The 17,197-nt window shown below is 41.9% G+C and overlaps 2 protein-coding genes across 5 annotated transcripts; both read right to left on the bottom strand.

Annotated features, from left to right (window-relative positions):
• Positions 1 to 2,079: 2,079 nt before the first annotated feature.
• On the bottom strand, positions 2,080 to 9,822 carry Tmem230 (transmembrane protein 230). 4 transcript variants are annotated; one of them, XM_020178335.2, is made up of 4 exons: positions 9,752 to 9,822; positions 6,278 to 6,395; positions 4,826 to 4,948; positions 2,080 to 3,211 (listed from the first exon to the last, which is right to left on the bottom strand). In XM_020178335.2, exons 2-4 carry the CDS (start codon positions 6,374 to 6,376, stop codon positions 3,071 to 3,073), a joined length of 363 nt encoding a protein of 120 aa, XP_020033924.1. In that variant the 5' UTR covers positions 6,377 to 6,395; positions 9,752 to 9,822; the 3' UTR covers positions 2,080 to 3,070. The 4 variants fall into 4 exon arrangements, with proteins under 4 accessions (XP_020033924.1, XP_020033923.1, XP_020033922.1 ...); XM_020178334.2 differs by having other exon boundaries at positions 6,278 to 6,391; positions 9,455 to 9,801; XM_020178333.2 differs by having other exon boundaries at positions 9,455 to 9,800.
• Positions 9,823 to 11,220: 1,398 nt separating this feature from the next.
• Positions 11,221 to 16,769, bottom strand: Pcna (proliferating cell nuclear antigen). Its single transcript, XM_020178332.2, has 6 exons — positions 16,367 to 16,769; positions 15,238 to 15,335; positions 15,049 to 15,116; positions 13,926 to 14,120; positions 11,714 to 11,837; positions 11,221 to 11,627 (listed from the first exon to the last, which is right to left on the bottom strand). Exons 1-6 carry the CDS (start codon positions 16,585 to 16,587, stop codon positions 11,548 to 11,550), a joined length of 786 nt encoding a protein of 261 aa, XP_020033921.1. The 5' UTR covers positions 16,588 to 16,769; the 3' UTR covers positions 11,221 to 11,547.
• Positions 16,770 to 17,197: the final 428 nt, after the last annotated feature.

Genomic DNA, 17,197 nt, shown 5'->3' with positions numbered 1-17,197 from the left:
TGCTAAGCAGGTACTCTACCACCTGAGTCCAAAGCCAGCCAACAGCTTAAAAGGGAGGTGGTCAGGTTGGGTGCCTGTGGCTCATGTCTTTAATCCTAGCTACTTGGAAGCCCGAGATGGGGAGGATCATGGTTCAAGACCAGCCTGGGCAAATAGTTCTCAAGACCCCATCTCCAAAATAACCAGAGCAAAATGGACTGGAGGGTATGGCTCAAGTGGTAGAACCCCCTGCTTTGCAAGTGGAAGTCCTGGGTTCAAACCCCAGTATCACCAAAGGGGAAAAAAAAAAAAAGGAGGGGAAAAAGGGAACTTTTAGGCAAACATCCATTTGGGTTGGTTCCTTTTACTCCTGTCCACCCCTCCTCCCCATTTTTTTTACTTACTCAGCCTCTAAACACTTTAGACTTTGCTGTGAATTCTGAATATCCCATCTACTGCCTAGGAATTTTATGTAACTCAGGATTTTCCCAAAAATTAAAATGATACAGAATATGTAATGAAAATACTTAGCACAACGTTTGGCAAAGGGTTCAAGAAACATTCACCAGTATTACAGGAATTTGTTTTCTATAAAGCAGTAAGGAATATAATTACAGTCAATGTATAGAAGTTATAGGGAGTCTGATTTTGGCTTAATAAGATACTTCTGGTCAGGTGCTGGTGTCTTGCACATGTAATCCTAGTTATTTGGGAGGCTGAGATCAGGATTGCGGTTCGAGGCCAGTTCAGATAAATGGTTCACAAGACCCCCATCTCCAAATAACTAGAGCAAAATGGACTGGAGGTGTGGCTTAAGCAGTAGAGTGCCTGCCTAGCAAATGTGAAGCCCTGAGTATCAAACCCCCCCTCCCCCCGAAAAAAGTTACCTCTGGAACAAAGTCAAATGAAAGTAAATTACCAGCGGATTAGAAAGGGATTCCTACATCAGGAGGGAAGTCTTAGGACCCTAAGACTACATATGCACGTAAGATGAAAAACTATACTTAGATACAACGTACATGAAAAACAAACCAGCTAGGGTTGGAGGTATTGCTCAGTGATAGAGTTGCTAGCTTGTGATGTCCTGGGTTTGGTCCCCAAAACTGCCCCACTTCCCAAATGTGACTGATCTCTTTGTATACTGCTACACAAAACAAGAGTAAGTAGAAAAGGAGAAATTATAGAATCATACAATGGGAGCCCAAGTTTTCTTTCTTTTCTTTTTTTAAAAGAATATGTCTTTTTTAAAGGATATGTTTATATGCTTGGAACATTTCTGGAAAGTTATTTCTGGAGCATTTCTAGAATTGAACAAACCTGGAAAGTGAGCTAATGAAGCAAATGTTCACCCCTCCCATGTACACACCAAATGTTTACTTTTCACTTTATACCCTTTTGTTCCATTTTGATTTTTCTTACTAGGAAAATCATTATCTTTATAAAAAGGACCAAATAACTGGATTTGGCTGACACCACTCTATCTGAACTTTGATTTGCAAGCATAGCCCATTGCAAAGCTCTATGTATTATTATACTTCATATCTTCACTGTCAAGTGTCAAGAACTCTAGAGCATTGGAGGTCTCAGGTTCTCCTCCCATTACCAAATGTATCCAAACTTGGAGGATGCTTCAGGTCAGTCTCTGTCCCTCATTTCTCAAGTTCTCCTTTCTTCTCCATATATATTCAGTCCACTGGTGATCTCATCCAGCCCCACGGCTCTGAAGATACTGCCCAAATACTGACTCACACATTTCTATCTCTAACCACCCCCTCCTGAATTCTAGACACACTGCACAGCAATTGCCTCCTCCACAGCAACCTTTGGATGTTGAGCAGACGCCTATAATGTAGCACATCCAAAAGTGAACTAATCTTCTCCCTCAAACCTACCCTACTCACAGCCTCCCAAATCTCAGCGGCATGTTTAGGCTCCAAGCTGCCCAAGTCCATAAGAGTAAAAAACTGATTGGAAAAGATCTGATTCATGATGCCAGTTACCTAAAAACAAAGGTCGTCCTGGATTACTAAGATCAAAGACATCATAAAATCATTAAAATCTTGAAATATGCTAAAAGTTAACTCATGTGAAGCCTAGAACTTGGATTTTGACATTTTAATTTCTTTTGAATATAAATCACTTTTTTAAAGCTAGGAAACAGAATTAACCAAAGGCAATCTATTCCTCCAGGGATTTAGGTCAAGTCTTTCAATCTTTAGCAGAATGATATCATAGTACCAAGTGCTAACAATAAGGTTATAAACTCTAAATAGTAACTGCTTATCTACATTTCTCATTAAGAAACAGCCCAAAGTCCAGTCCTCAAAGGCATGATATATAGAACATCTTGATCTTCAAATGACATAGTGACCCAAATTATATGCTGGCCAACCTAGTGGGAAACTAGATCATGGCTGGGCAAAGACTGGTTATCAGAGAAAGTGCTTACATTTTAAAAACTTAACTCTGTGGCTTAAAAAATTCCTGGTTGCTGTCAATTAAGAAAGTAAAAAAATATTACAGATGGACCCACACTTTCTTCTATCAGAATATGAAGGTAGAGAAAAATGTAGTGGATTTTTTTTTTTTTAAATAAATTACTTGGGGGCAGGGGGGGAGAAATGACCCAAGCCTTGTATGCAAATATGAATAAAAGAAAAAAAAATTACTTAGTAATAAGAAATTAGACATACGCCTTTCTTCCATTTGCTAAAACAACAAATTGACAATGAAGTCTATTTTAAAGAAACGTTCAACTCTAAAGAGGGGGTAGCGGTAATACTTTCCACTACAGAATAACCTCCTACTTTTCCAGACAATTAACCTTGCTATTCTTCCATGATACATATTCATGTGGAAAAATCTTGTTGAGCTTTGCCAGGGCCAAGAGATGAAAAACAGAGCATGTCCTAATTAACTGACTATAAGCTCAGTGAACATTTTTGCAGGTGGACCCATAAAAACATGCCAATGTTTTGCTAAACATCTGCAAACTGCAGAATTCCTCAGCCCTTAGCCATAGTTTCTGCTCAGTAACTTAAAGCTGGATGCTGCCCCACTGTGACTCTTCTCTTCAGGTCTGAGGTGAGTGCTAATCGTCAAAGTCTGGAATGTCATCGTAGGAGTAACCCCGGTAGCCTTTGGATGCATAGTAGGCGATGCGCAAATGGTAAAAGCCGGGCAGGAATACCAGAATACCAATGATCAGGACAGGAATGGCCCGGTCTGCCCCCTGGTGGCAAAAAGAGGAAAACATTAGTACCTACAATTTACACATTTTTAAAATAAAGTCATGGACCCAATCCATAGATCAGTATTTTACACTGTTCTGTACATTTTCTTTGGGTAGTGCACTACTGAGGTAAAGGATTGGTATCACTCTTCTTCCCAAGTATAAACCAGAGCCCCCTCCTCACCAAGCGTTGCGGATCAAACCAAGGCCTCAGCATGCCAGGCAACCACTCTACCACTAAGCCACATCATCAGCCCCCTCCTGATTATAAACTGAAAAACAAACAAAAAACTGCAGAGCACTAAAAATTATAAAGAAAAAAAGTTATCTGTTCTCATTCACAAGATATTTGGCTTATCTTCTTCTATTCCTTTTTTTATTTGTTTTTCTTTTTTATGGTACTGGGTATTGAACCCAGGGCCTTATACATATTTGCTAGGCAAGCACTCTACCACTTGAGCAGCCCTTAGCTCTTTTTTTATTTTGTTTTTGAGATAGGATCTTGCTAACTTTGTCTGGGCTGAACACAAGATCCTCCTGCCTTCGCCTCTGGAGTAGCTGAGATAACAGGCATGCATCACGCCTGACTTTCCTTCTGTTTTCTTTTTTAAAGTTCTTAGTTGTTGGCCTGGCAGAGTGGCTCAAGCACTAAGATCACATGCCTAGCAAGCATGAAACCCTGAGTTCAAACCCCATTGCCACCAAAAAAAGAAGAAAAAAGTTCTTACTTGTGAACATATCATACTCCTGTTTTCTCTTTTATAGACATATTAGTCAATAGTATTCAATACTCATCATATATTTAGGCTGCAATGGTGTTTAACATTCCACAGAAATGGATGTACCACAATTTCACTTAACTGCCTCCCTTTGAACACTATGGTTCTTTTTCACTTTTTGTAATTGTATAGAATACCACAACGAACTGTATTTTTCCTGGTATGTGTTAAAGAGAATGGGTTATGGTCGGACTCCATTCAGGATAACTTAAGACACATTATATATGGGAATGGCCTGAGAGAAAGAACCACCAAAAACCACTTTAGGATTCCATGGTATCATAGTGAAACTCAATGGAACTTTAACCAAATCAATGTCAGAGGAAATGATTTATGAGGCTCAATGGCCCCATACCTATACAAGACTCACTGCTTCTTCTCAAACACTGTCTAGCATTGGGGGTGTAGCTCAAGTGGTAGAGTGCTTGTCTATCAAGCATAAGGGCCTGAGTTCAAACTGCAGTACCAACAATTTTTTTTTTAATTAAAACAAAACAAAGATAAACACTGCCCAGTATGTTGGTGCTATTACAAATGACAGACGTACTCCAACTACAACCCTTTACCAATCAGGACTCCTGGATGCCAGGTTCAGCTTTGCTGTTCCAAACTGTGATAATGAGCAGATTGCTCAGTATCTCAGAGGTCAAGTTTTCCTATCTGCTACCACTCACCTCGTAGGAATTATGGGAGAAATTTGTTGTTCAGAGAACAAACTATAAAAGAAAAAAAAATTTTTGTCTATCTGCTGGAATCTGCTGTACTAGCTAGAAATATAGCTCTGGCTCACATTTTAAAAATCCCATAGCACATTTCCACATGTCCACCAGCTTACCCCTTTGCTGAAGTAGCCGGACAGCAGGAGGGAGCCTATGATAATGAGAAAGGCGCCAATCAAAAACAGCACAGTGGCAAGTGCAATGGCCTTATAAGGGATCTTAGGAGGGCTTTTCTTAAACTGGAAGAGAAACAAACAAACAAAAAGACAAAGAAGATGTAAATATCAGGACTAAGACACCTTAAAACAAGGAGGATTATAATTAAGAAACAAACTGGATGCTTCAAGTGTTTTCAAGTATGTTCTACCACCCAAGTGCACCTCTGGGAGAGAAAGCAAAGGGACAGGCAATAAACAAAGCTTTAGCTATGCTTTAATGGTCACTCCAAGGAATGGAATGCCAAATGTCATCCTTCCTAGTTCTGATCTCCTTCCACAGGCCATTCATTGTACCTGAAGAAACTTGTTTTCACAAAAACAGGAACTACTTTACAGTCATTTGTTCATAGACACATATTTAGCAAGTGCCTGGCACATGGATGGCTATACTAACGTGGGGATTTAAGATTACACACCATGCCATAGACAAGCAATGAAGTTAAACAACTTCTGGAATAGAAAGTTAAGTTTAGCATACAATTAAGGTTTTACAAACAGACAATTTCAGCTTTTTCTAAAGCACTGCCTTATGACCAAGTTCAATTCAAGGTTAAGATTAGAGACAGACTTTCTAAGATGTGGTTCATAGCTAAATCTGACCTAACTGTCTGGAAGCTTCCCAGATCTATTTTCAGCTCTCTGTAAGTAGGGGTTCAAAGAACATTGGTTTATTTATATTTAAAAGAATGGGTTCCTGCTACTTTATCCTTGTCTCTAGTTCCACCTAGAATATCCTACTTTAAGGAAAAGTGGGCAAAAAGGATGCTATACTACAATTTTATAAATAATGATCAGGAGCTAACAGAGTGGCTCAAGTAGTAAAGCGCCTGCTTAGCAAGTGTGAGGCTCTGAGTTCAAACCCCAGTACTATACAAAAAATAATAAAAATAAATAAATAGTGGTCAGGATATTAACAGATATTCTCTGTTTTACTTACTGTTTGTCACAAAGAATACCTTTAATAAATTAGATCTCATGACATCAGGAAATGAGGAAGGATTCCCACAATCTGCTGGCTTTAGCCGTTAGTTTCTCCCTTAAAAGATGAACTGACTTTCACTAAATTGTAAATTATCACAGTCCTTAAAACAAAATCTTATTATTTTCTGGATAAACTAAATGAAACTTGCAACTACAAGGCATTACAATTAACAACTGGAAATGGACAATATTGGAATTGGTTTAAAACTTCCTTGCCAAAATAGGGCTGAAAAGTTCAAAGAGATGAGTTTACTTCTTTCTGCTCCCTCTAATCCCCAAGGGTAGTAAGCAAAACCTCCACCTGGAGGTCCCTTTGCTAACTCAAGAGAAACACAGCCAACCAGTCTGTCATTTCCCTTCTGCATTTACCTGAAGGTCAATGTAGCCATCATCTGTACTGGAAAGCCTTGAGTATTTCACTTTACTACTGGGGATTCCAGTAGCCAGGTTGGTGCGAGCTGGCATCATAACACGCTGACACAGCTGTCTAAAACAAAAAGATTGTCATCTAGTCGTCACAAGAGTACATTGTTGTCAACGATTTCAGATGTCAGGTACTGAGTTCTGGGCTGCCATGTCATACTGCACCCAGCAACTTAGGCTCCACCGCTCTTGAAACACGACATTCCTGACAGTGAGAATATTCTCATTGTGTATCTACTCTAGTTCATCCTCACAGAATGACAGCCAAGACACTCACCAAGAACAGGACCAAGTTTACCTTGCCACCAATGTTCCCTGCCTTGTCATTTTTCCAAAGTCACACAGAGTACGTGGAAGAGTGGGACTTTAATCCAGGTGTACCTGACATTGAAGTGTACGTTTTCGACTACTCCACTTTGATACTGCCTGTCTCCTGCCCTGCTTAGAGTATATCCTTGAGTGATTTTGTTTGCCAGGAACAAACAGTGAATGAGGAACGAATACAGTCACATTAGTATTTTGTCTATTTCTCCTTTGACGGGCATCATCTTTTCAATGCAAAGGATCTGTAAAATTTCTTGGAGATTTGAATAGCCTCTTGGCCCCATGAGTACTATACTAGTGACTTCAGATAATGCCTGTCTCTCTGTACCACTCCAAGTAGTTGAAAGAAATGATTTCACTTTTCAGATTATGTAGCAACTGAAAAAAATTGATTAAGTCTGGTTTACTAGTATAATACTCAAAGCAGAAAGCAGCCATGAAATCATGGCTTCTTCGCCCAGTTTGAAAGCAGGTAAATTTAAAACAGTGACACTTATTAAAATAAAAAATTTTGAGCTGGGTGCTGGTGGCTCACGCTTGTAATCCTAGCTACTTGAGAGGCTGGGATCAGGAGGTTTTTGATTCAAGGCCAGTCTGGGCAAATAGCTCAGGACCCCTTCTCCAAAATCACCAGAACAAAATGGACTGGAGGTATAACTCAAGCAGTAGAGTACTGCCTAGCAAGTGTGAAGCCCTGAGTTCAAACCTCAGTACCACCAAATAATTTTTTTTTTTTAATTTGGGTTAGGTGAGGAGAGGGAGGATAAAGAAGAACGATGGAGGGAGTGAATTCAGCTACAAAATTTTGTAACTATCAAAATGTACCCTAATATGACAATGAAAAATTAAATTAATTATTTTGGGCCAGGCACTGTAGTAGATGCCTGTAATCTCGGCTACTTGGGAGAATGAGGTGGAAGCATCTGAAATTGGAGGCCAGCCTGGGCAACTTAATGAAACCTGGTCTCAAAGGAAAAAAAATGAAATTTGTACATTTTCCTTCATAAAGTAACAAAAGTTATTGAATAGCACAAGTAAATCTATCTTAATTGGAACACTTTCTGAATTCTAAATGCAAAAGCTATCTTTAAAGAGAGAAAATTGCTGGTGGAGTGACTCAAGCTTACAGCGCAGGCCTAGCAAGCTCGATGCCCAGAGTTCACACCCCAGTATTGCCCGCCCCCCCCCCAAAAGCTACAAAGACAGAAAATTAAGTATTTCAATAAAGGAACATAAAATAACAAAACGAAGACTGGCCTCTCTCTGGTGTGACAGTGTAAATCTAGATGATGGCAGTAATTACTTAGCCTGGCTCAGATGCCAGGCAATTATGCTTTCCACATCCTTAACTCTGAAATTGACAAGCTGTTACTGGGCTGCTAAATTAACTAGAATTGTAAGAGGTGCTCAAGCCGCTTTTGCTGAAAAACATGGACTCCTCACTCAGGTGCACAAATTAAAAGCAGGCAAAAAGCACAGCATTTCTCCCTCATTTTGTATCTGTCTCTTGCTCTAAGCAGAACTCTCTGCAGTTACTTTGCAATCACCTTGGATTCCAGGAAAGACAAAAATGGAAACATCTTCCTAACAGTAAAGTCTCAGGATGAACCACTAGCCAGGTGACAATGACCCTAGCCTACAACTCGGGAACCTTTGAGAACAAGGACACCTGTGACTGGGACTGTTTAAATGTTGTCCCCTGCCCCCAGTTCTTTGTTTATTTAATCTTACAGCTCGGGGGCTGGACGTGTGGCTCAAGAGGCAGAGCATCTGCTTGGCAAACACAAAGCCCTACTTTCAAACTCCAGGCCCGCCAAAAACAAACTAAAAAGCCCAACTACAGCTCATATCCCCTAAGACGGCTTAAGATGATCAGAGCGCTTACTCTGCCTCTTCCCACGGTATGTCCCCAGCCCTGTAATAAGTCTCCTTTCTCGGTTTTCACCATGCCTCTCTCTTTAGCGTACAGGGACAAGTGGGTGGAGCCAGTTTATGGAATCCCAGGAGTTTGGGCCTTGGGTCCAAAACTCGTTTCAACATGAAAGAATTGGTTTTAACTGTCCCTGTCCGTTTTGGTTAATTACATACTGGTTCAGCAATCTAGTATTGAAAAAAAGAAGAGTAATACTAATCTACATGCTTTTCTAAAAGGGCGTCAAGACGCATTGACGACTAGGTTTTTAGTGTTGCCATCCTAATGACACGATTAAGTTTAACTCTGTAAAACTTATTTTAAAAAAAGTTTAAACGACCAGTATATGGGAGTTTTGAGGGCATTTAATCACATCTGACTTGTACTGACTTTAAAAAACAAAACAAAACAAACTATGTTGGGCGCCGGTGGCTCACGCCTGTAATCCCAGCTACTCAGGACGGGAGAATCACGGTTCAAACCCTGCCCGGGGAAATAGTTCGAGAGAACCAATCTCGAAAAATCCCATAACCAAAAAGGGCTAGTGGAGTGGCTCAAGGTGTAAGCTCTGAGTTCAAACGCCAGTACCGGAAAAAAAAAAAATCATACACTAGCAGCAAAACAAAAAAATTCGCAGAAGGTGAGGAAGAGAGGAAGACATGCTTTTCCTTAGCAAACAAAAATTTCTAAAAGATGGTAAAACTCTCAACATAACTTGACACTATTTTCAAAGCGTCACTCTAAGTTTCCAAGCAGGTTTTTTTAACCAGCTCCACCGCAAGACGCCCAATTCGCTCAGCACCCGAGAGTTAGCAAAGAATTACAAAAGCACCTATCAGGAAAGCGCTTGGCACACTGCCTAGCTAGCATTAAGCGCCGTTACATACACTGTTTTCCCGCCGGTCTCCAGACGTCACCACCCAGATAAGTAAGACCACACGAATTTAGACGTAAAACAAACAAAACTGGTTTCTGGAAAGAAGTCAACCGTGCCCGGGCGGGGCAAACGCTTCACACCGAGGCCTCAGGGCTGACTTCCGCGAGGAGGGCGAGTCCGCTGCCGCCCCGCTGAACGCACGCCTTACAGGAGCGCCGTGCCAGGCCGCTCGCGCGCAGGGAGCTCGCTCACGGTTCGCAACGGAGGCGTCCGGAGACGCATGGCACACTCCACCCGCACCACTAACCTAACTGCCGCCTTGGCGCCCCAGCAAACGCAGCGCGCCACCGGAAGTAACACGTCGGTAGAGGCGCGCAGGAAATGACGTCACGAGAGTAGCCGTCTTCTCGCCTAGCTTCCTGGGCGTGTAGCAGGATAGTAGGTTAGGTTCGGCATCATGCGGGAGATGTTGGCACTTGTCCGGGCAGTGCCCGGCGACTTTTGGGACGCTCCTTGACCAGCGCCCTTCGCTATGCCAGACACTCTCCTGTGGCAGGCGGGTGGGTTTGTAGGGTCCCCACCCACCTGGGTCATAGTAGGGCCATAGGTTGACCTGATGTGTAGCTGCTTCCCAGACCCAGCCCGGCCAAGGTGGTGTAAGCAGGAGGGACCCGCGGGCAGAGGGGAAGGCTGCTGGCTGCCAAGCCTCAATTTGCCGCCAAGGCAGCCTTCCACCGGCATGCTCCGCAATCTGTGCGGTCAACACCCACGCTTGCAGCCTCTTGGTAGCCCCACATTCTTGGGCTTGTTTCCCTGTCCTTGTTAACAGGGCTCCCGCAGGTTAAGAAGTCTGCCCAGAAGGAACTTTAAAGCCCGTGAAGCTTTTTGAAAAGCCAGGTTGATTACGGTACAATTTACGTAAAGCACAACTGACTGAGTTCCGAAAAATGTAGTCCTGGAACCGTGACCAATCTAAATATTTTCCATCACTCCCAAAATTCCCATCAATGGGTACCTTTGCAGTCTCCCTACCCATTGACACACTGGAAGTATAGTAATTACTGGATATAGTGAACTGTAAAGTTGAATAATCTAGCACTCACTCCAAGTACCACCAGAGAAATCAGCTAATCCAAACAAAATATACTGGAAAAAAGAAAGATAATGTTTGCTAGGTAGAGCTGGGCACTGGTGGCCAACGCCTATAATCCTAGCTACTTGAATCTGAGGCTGGCAGAATTGAGGTTTCAGACAAATGGCAAATAGTTCAGTAGTCCCTATCTCCCAAACAACCAGAGCAGATTGGACTGGAAGTGTGACTCAAGCAAGCAATAGAACACCCGCTTTACTACTGTGAATCCGAGTTCAAGCTTCAGTCCCACCAAGAAAAAAAAAAAAATTCAATTATAAGGCATGCCAATGACCTCCCAGCAGTTACTGGGAATATTTTTAGTGTTTCTTCACAAACTCAGGACCTTTACACTTTCTTGGTTGGACTCAACATCCATGAAATTTAAGCCATCAAAATACTCCTTGGGCCCCATCACAAATCTACCAAAGACTCATGACTAGTAAAACAAGCTCTAGGCCAGAAGAAGACACTGCCCTGAAAAGTTTTGGTTTTTTTTCTTCCTTTCTAAAATGACTATAATTTATACCAACCTGCTCTAAACTGACAAAATAAGCACATTTACATGAGAGGGTAGCTTTCACTGAGAGTTCAGCAAGGTCCTTGCAACAGTTATGGTCCAAATGAAGGCACTGTCCTCTGACATCTGAAATTCAAATAACTTTATTTAAATTGAAAAAAATTTCTTAAAACTGCATTTACAGTCAAAACCTCTGTTATAAAAATCACCAGGAGTATTTCTAAATAAGGCAGATGTATTTCTAGGTTAACAAGACCAGATATGATTTTGAATTTTATTTCTTAAACAAATTGTAAAGAATGAAGAGAAAAATAATAGGTTATTTACAGAAAGCAGTATCTACATATGTACTCAGAGGTACAAATTTGGTGACAGGAAAGACGTTAAGTATTTGCTGGCATCTCGGAAGCAGTTCTCAAAGGCTTAGTATTATTTCCTCAGGTTTTATGTATACCTAAGATCCTTCTTCATCCTCAATCTTGGGAGCCAAATAGTACTTTAAATGTCCCATATCAGCAATTTTATACTCTACAACTGAAAGACAGGAAAACAGTTAATTACTGAGGAGTATCACATATACTACCTACAAAATAATGCTCAAATTCATTGTAGTGTCTTACCTAGAGGTACATCTGCAGACATACTAAGTGTTACTGTAGGAGAGAGCGGAGTGGCTTTTGTAAAGAAGTTCAGGTACCTCAGCGCAAAGGTTAGCTGGACTGGCTCATTCATATCTATGGTAACCTATAGGACAAAACAAGATTCATTACACTGAAAAAGTCACAATCCAGTAGTTTGTAATACACATTAGAAAACACACAAAAACCTTTTTTAAAGGGTGCTGTCAAATTAATTGTGGAACTGTATCTCAAGCAACCTAAAAATGATATGGCAAAGTTGCTCTTTATGAAAATCTAATAAATCAGCTACTTCATGAAGGAACAAAATAAACCAATACATTTTAGCCTGGCAAACACTAATGACTTGATGGACGTAGATGATAGGTATTACGGCTGCTAACATTACAAAAAGACATCCATACCCCTACAAAGTGTTCTTGATCTCCTGTCCCCAAAACAAACAGGAAAATACTGAAAATCATCCAGTTTCTAGAGCTGGAGCTACCAGTTAATAGGGTGCGGTAGAGGAGCATGTTAATTGACAGAGATGCATGTAATCTGCAAAATCCAGATTCTGGAAAAACTGACAAATGACCTGGTTTCTTCAACTAAAAGACTGCCATAGAGAGGGAAAGAGAAATTGAAGAAGTAACCAATAAGGCTGAATGACAGTTAAGGGAGCATATCGATCAATTTCAATATATGAACTTTACTAAAATATTGATTCAAACAAACTTGTGAAATAGTCACAAAAATATGAATGCTGAAATATTCCTTACAATTTCTTTTTGGCTGTCATCATATTTATAGTTCACATAAAGCCAAGGTTGGAAGGGGAGTAGAAATAAAATTTAGAAGACAGATAAAGGTAAGGATTAGCCCCTGACCTTTTTCACATATGCATACATGTTCAAATCTTTAAACTGAGTTTTACCTCCATTTGAGCTCATGCAGGAGACAAGAAAACAGTATCTAATATTTACTGTAAACTTCTAATGCCAGACACTGTGCTAAGCACTTTGCATATATTACTATATCCAATCCTAACACTTGGTTCAGACTTTTGTCTGCAATTTATAGTTTAATTGTTGCTCAGGCTAGCAATGATCAAACATTTATTAGTTTATAATTACTCTAAGCATATAATAAAGCATCTAGTTTAAGGAAAACCTTTACTGAGAAATATAGCTTGGTTAAATGAGGAGCACCCTCATTTAAATTTTAATTCCTACAACTGGAGACGTGTGCCCGCCTATCAAGCACAAAGCCCCAAGTTCAAACGTCAGTACTGTTCAGGCCTGTGACTAGGTCTAAACTGTCACTTAACCTTGTTTAAGTCTGCCCCTCCACCTCTAAAAAAAGGACTAACAATATGGGCACACTAACAAGCAGCTCACTCCTGTAATCCTGGCTATTTGTGAGTCTGACATCTGGAGGATCTCAGTTAGAGGCCAGCCTGTATAAACAGTTTGAGAGCCCCCATCTTTGAAATAAACAGAGCAAAATGGATGGAGGTATGGCTTAATCTGTGTTTCTGTTTTGCAAGCACAAAGCCAAGCTCAAACTCCAGCCCCACACACACACACAAAAAAAGAAAATGGACACAAAAAGAACTACATGCTCACAACAGCTAGACTTTTACCCCTTCTGTTGAGTTTCTGTCCAATCTTCACTTATTTGGCAAAAGATAATCTCCAGAAAGCAAAAGGTTAAACACCTACCTAGTTTCTCAATCCTATCTTTAAGACCATCTGTGAGTTTCATCCACAAACCCATTGTTCTGTGATTTGTAAAAATGCTGAATTTGCATTTCAATTTGAGATATCTTTTTAAGTAGGACTGGAATTTGAATTCAGGGCTTTGAGCATGCAAAGCAGGTGCTGCACTGGTCAAGCCACACCCTTTGGAGATGGTGGTCTCATGAACTATTTGCCCAGGCTTGTCTTAAACCTCAATCTCACAATCTCAGCCTGCCAAGTAGCTAGGATTACAGGCATGAGCCACTATGGCCTAGCTCTATTTCAGATAATTCTAAATTGGATGGCGCTTATAAATCACTTGCAGATTTCAAGTTATCTTTCTATTTTCATAAATTACTTTGAATGCAATTGTGTTTATTATTCGTTATTAACAAACTAGTGTTAAACAGTACTGCCATTGTCTAAAGTAATTTTACTTAAATAGAAACATTGACTTTAGTACTTATACTTACAGCTTCCTCTTCTTTATCAACATTACTTGTTTGTGACAACTTAATGTTTCCATTTCCAAGTTCTCCACTTGCAGAAAATTTCACTCCATCTTTTGCACAGGATATTACAACAGCATCTCCAATATGACTGAGGTCTCGGCATATACGTGCAAATTCACCAGAAGGCATTTTTACCACACAGCTGTACTCTTGTTCCTTTAAAAAAAAAAAATCAATGGTCAATCACTCGCCTCATAAAGATTTGGCACCCTTTCTTAAGATGCAGCATCTCAACAAGAACTCAGAATGTAAGACTTTTTGGATACTTTAAAATATCCTTACGGACTGTATAATTTCTTAACATACCCAACTACCCAGGTTACTAGAGCCTCCTCATAATCATCCTTCAGGGCTACATTAAGAGGACATCAGGGGTATGACACAGAATTGATGCTGATGTAAGCACACCTACCTGCTTTCTAAAAGAAACAGTTTATTAGGTATTTGAAACATCCCAACATCTCTCCTCTCCCTTGATGTTAATAAAGCTAGCCTTAATAAACTTCTAACATAAACTTAAAATCTAGTCTTGACAAAAAACAAGCATCCCACATGCAAAAAAATAAAACTTTAAAAAGAGATGCATGGCTGGGCACCAGTAGCTCATGCCTATAATCCTAACTACTCAGGAGGAGAGATCAGGTAGATCACAGTTCAAAGCCAGCCCGGGCTTTAAAAAAAAAAAAAAAGCAGGATGACAGAGGCTCACCCCTGTAATCCTAGCTACTCAGGAGGCAGAGATCAGAAGAAGCCCAGGCAGATAGTTCGAGACCCTGTCTTGAAAAGCCCTTCACAAATAGGGCTGATGGGGTGGCTCAAGGTGAAAGCCCTGAGTTCAAGCCCCGGTATCACAAAAGAAGAGAGAGAGACGCATGAAGGTCTAAAATGATGAATTTTGGACAACTGTGGTTTAGTAAAATGAGTGTCATTCCAAATAATAAAATCTCACTTTGGATCACACACCAGCAGTTACACTTCTAGAAAAAGTTGTTTGGAAATAGGCTTGAAATTATATTAGTAATGTATCTTACATAACTATCATAACTACATACAGTATGCTTTTTGATCAGAAACTGATACTCACTGGAATTCCAAGTTGTTCAACATCTAAATCCATTAATTTCATTTCATAATCTGAAACTTTCTCCTGATCTGCCAAAAGAAAACGTATTACTAAAGAAAATCACGTGGTCATAACTAAGATGTAAATTCTACACCCATCACAATTCTCAATATTCTCACAGATGAGATACTGACACAGAGTACAACTTACTTGGTGCTTCAAATACCAGTGCCAAGGTGTCTGCATTGTCCTCAGCCCTTAATGTAATGATGTCTTCATTGCCAGCACATTTTAATATTTTGGACATGCTAGAACATAAGACACAGCGTTTTAAATCAGCACCTTCTGCTAAGGACCTAGACTTCTATGCGGTTAAGAGTTACTACTGTCACACATGGGGCAGCCTGAGGATTTGGTGAAGAGGGTAATGGGACCCGGGTTGGAGGTGGTGTATATGAATGCAGCCATTTTGGAATGTAATTCATCAATATTTATACTTAAACCCCCCACCAACAGCAGTTTCACTTTTGGGTAATAATGGAGTACGTTCTGAATCCCATCCCTTCAGTGGGTGAAGTCAATTATCAAGTTGTGATGTTACTGGATTAAAAATATCCAACATTAAAAACGATAGAGTAAACCTCTCAGGCACACCGCAGAGTGTGACTAATACTTCATGTAAGCCCCTACTTTTTTGAGACAGGGCCTTCCTACGTAGCCCAAGGTGGCCTGTAACCCGCGACCCTCGGACTCCCGAGTAGCTGGGATTACAGGCGTGCATCACCACACCGGCTTTTTTTTTTAAAAAGCCTTTTAGGATTTAAACCTACAGGTGCTACTAGATAGGAAGTGGTCACTTAACTGAAAGCCACTACCCTAGATCAAACTTTACACAAGTCCAGGATCTTAAGATGCTCACTGCGAGTCCGTAATAATAAATAAAAGACCAGAAACAACCTATTGTCTTATTTATGTAACAGTGACATTCTCATTAGGGCACTGAAGTCAACCAGGACTAAGGTTTGTCATCCAAGGCTGCTGCCATTTAATGAGCAAGGAGCAATGAAGCAGTCTTTCCCCGGCAGCGCGGAAAGCAGGTCATTTTCCCGCCACGATCCGCTTTGTGACTTTGGCGCGGAAAGAGCAGGTTCGCGCGGTTGCCAGCGCGGGCTTTTTCGGAACCGCGCGCTCCTCCGGGCCCCGCCCCCGGCGTCGCAGGCCAACGAGAGCGCGCGGATGGCCCTTGTCAGCCAATGAGAACTCGGGACGGCGGCGCTCGCGCCAAGAGCCAGAGCTGGCGGTGCGCCAGGGCCCCAGTCTCCGCGGTCCCGGAGCTCACCTGGTGAGATTCACGCCCATGGCCAGGTTACGGTCGCAGCGGTACGTGTCAAAGCCCTCGGAGCGCAGGGTGAGCTGCACCAAGGAGACGTGGGACGAGTCCATGCTCTGCAGGTTCACTCCTCCGGAGCTGATGTCCCAGCAGGCCTCGTTGATGAGGTCCTTGAGCGCCTCCAGCACCTTCTTCAGGATGGAGCCCTGGACCAGGCGCGCTTCGAACATGGTGGCGGAGTCGCAACGACGGGCTGCAGGCAGGTGGGAGGGAGTACGGCCTAGCTGGTTTAGGCTTCCTGGGACTCGGAGCGAACGCGGCGGCTGAAGTCTTGAGATCCGGAAAGACGACAACCAGCCTGCTCCGCTTGCAACCGTTTAATGCCTCCGCATCCGCTAGTGCGCGCTCTCCGCCCCTGCGCCTCGTGTTGCGACGTCACCACGCTGCCCCGCCTATCATCTGGCTAGGCCCAATCGTATCCCTGGTTCGCACAAAGCCCGCCCCACTGAACATGCATTGGTGGATGAGTGTGCAGGGGCGCTGCTCACTACCGGAGGCCCTCGGAGGGGCGTCCCGCCGGCCTCCTGGCCTTTTTCCGTGTTTTGAGCCTGTTTCGTTGTTCTGGGCACGAGGCTTACCTGGGGTCTCGAGAAACAGGTCTGTGCCGGATCAAACCCGAACTTGGTGATGCCTGCTCAGACTCCCACTTCGGAGGTAGAAAGTTGCCATCCATGAACATGAAACGTGTATCAACTCCTTGTAGCCTCAAGAGTGCAAATACGCACTTTAGTTTTGCTCGTGTAGAAGTGATGCACCCAAAATGTCAAGCCATAAAGTTGT

Source organism: Castor canadensis, chromosome 5 (assembly GCF_047511655.1).
Source record: "Castor canadensis chromosome 5, mCasCan1.hap1v2, whole genome shotgun sequence".
In the NCBI taxonomy this organism is placed as follows: Eukaryota; Metazoa; Chordata; class Mammalia; order Rodentia; family Castoridae; genus Castor; species Castor canadensis.
This window is presented reverse-complemented; position numbering and strand designations above follow the sequence as displayed.

Bases quoted from the DNA above. Each gene is read 5' to 3' on its own strand.
- Tmem230 (XM_020178335.2), bottom strand. From the start codon at position 6,376: ATGATGCCAGCTCGCACCAACCTGGCTACTGGAATCCCCAGTAGTAAA. The intron at 4,949-6,277 runs GTAAATGCAGAA...TTTCTCTTCCAG, and splicing joins ATGGCTACATTGACCTTCAG to TTTAAGAAAAGCCCTCCTAA. The intron at 3,212-4,825 runs GTAAGCTGGTGG...TTTTGCCACCAG, and splicing joins CCGGCTACTTCAGCAAAGGG to GGGGCAGACCGGGCCATTCC.
- Pcna (XM_020178332.2), bottom strand. From the start codon at position 16,587: ATGTTCGAAGCGCGCCTGGTCCAGGGCTCCATCCTGAAGAAGGTGCTG. The intron at 14,121-15,048 runs GTGAGTATCAGT...TTTTTTTTAAAG, and splicing joins TTGAACAACTTGGAATTCCA to GAACAAGAGTACAGCTGTGT. The intron at 11,838-13,925 runs GTAAGTATAAGT...TTTGTCCTATAG, and splicing joins TTGATAAAGAAGAGGAAGCT to GTTACCATAGATATGAATGA.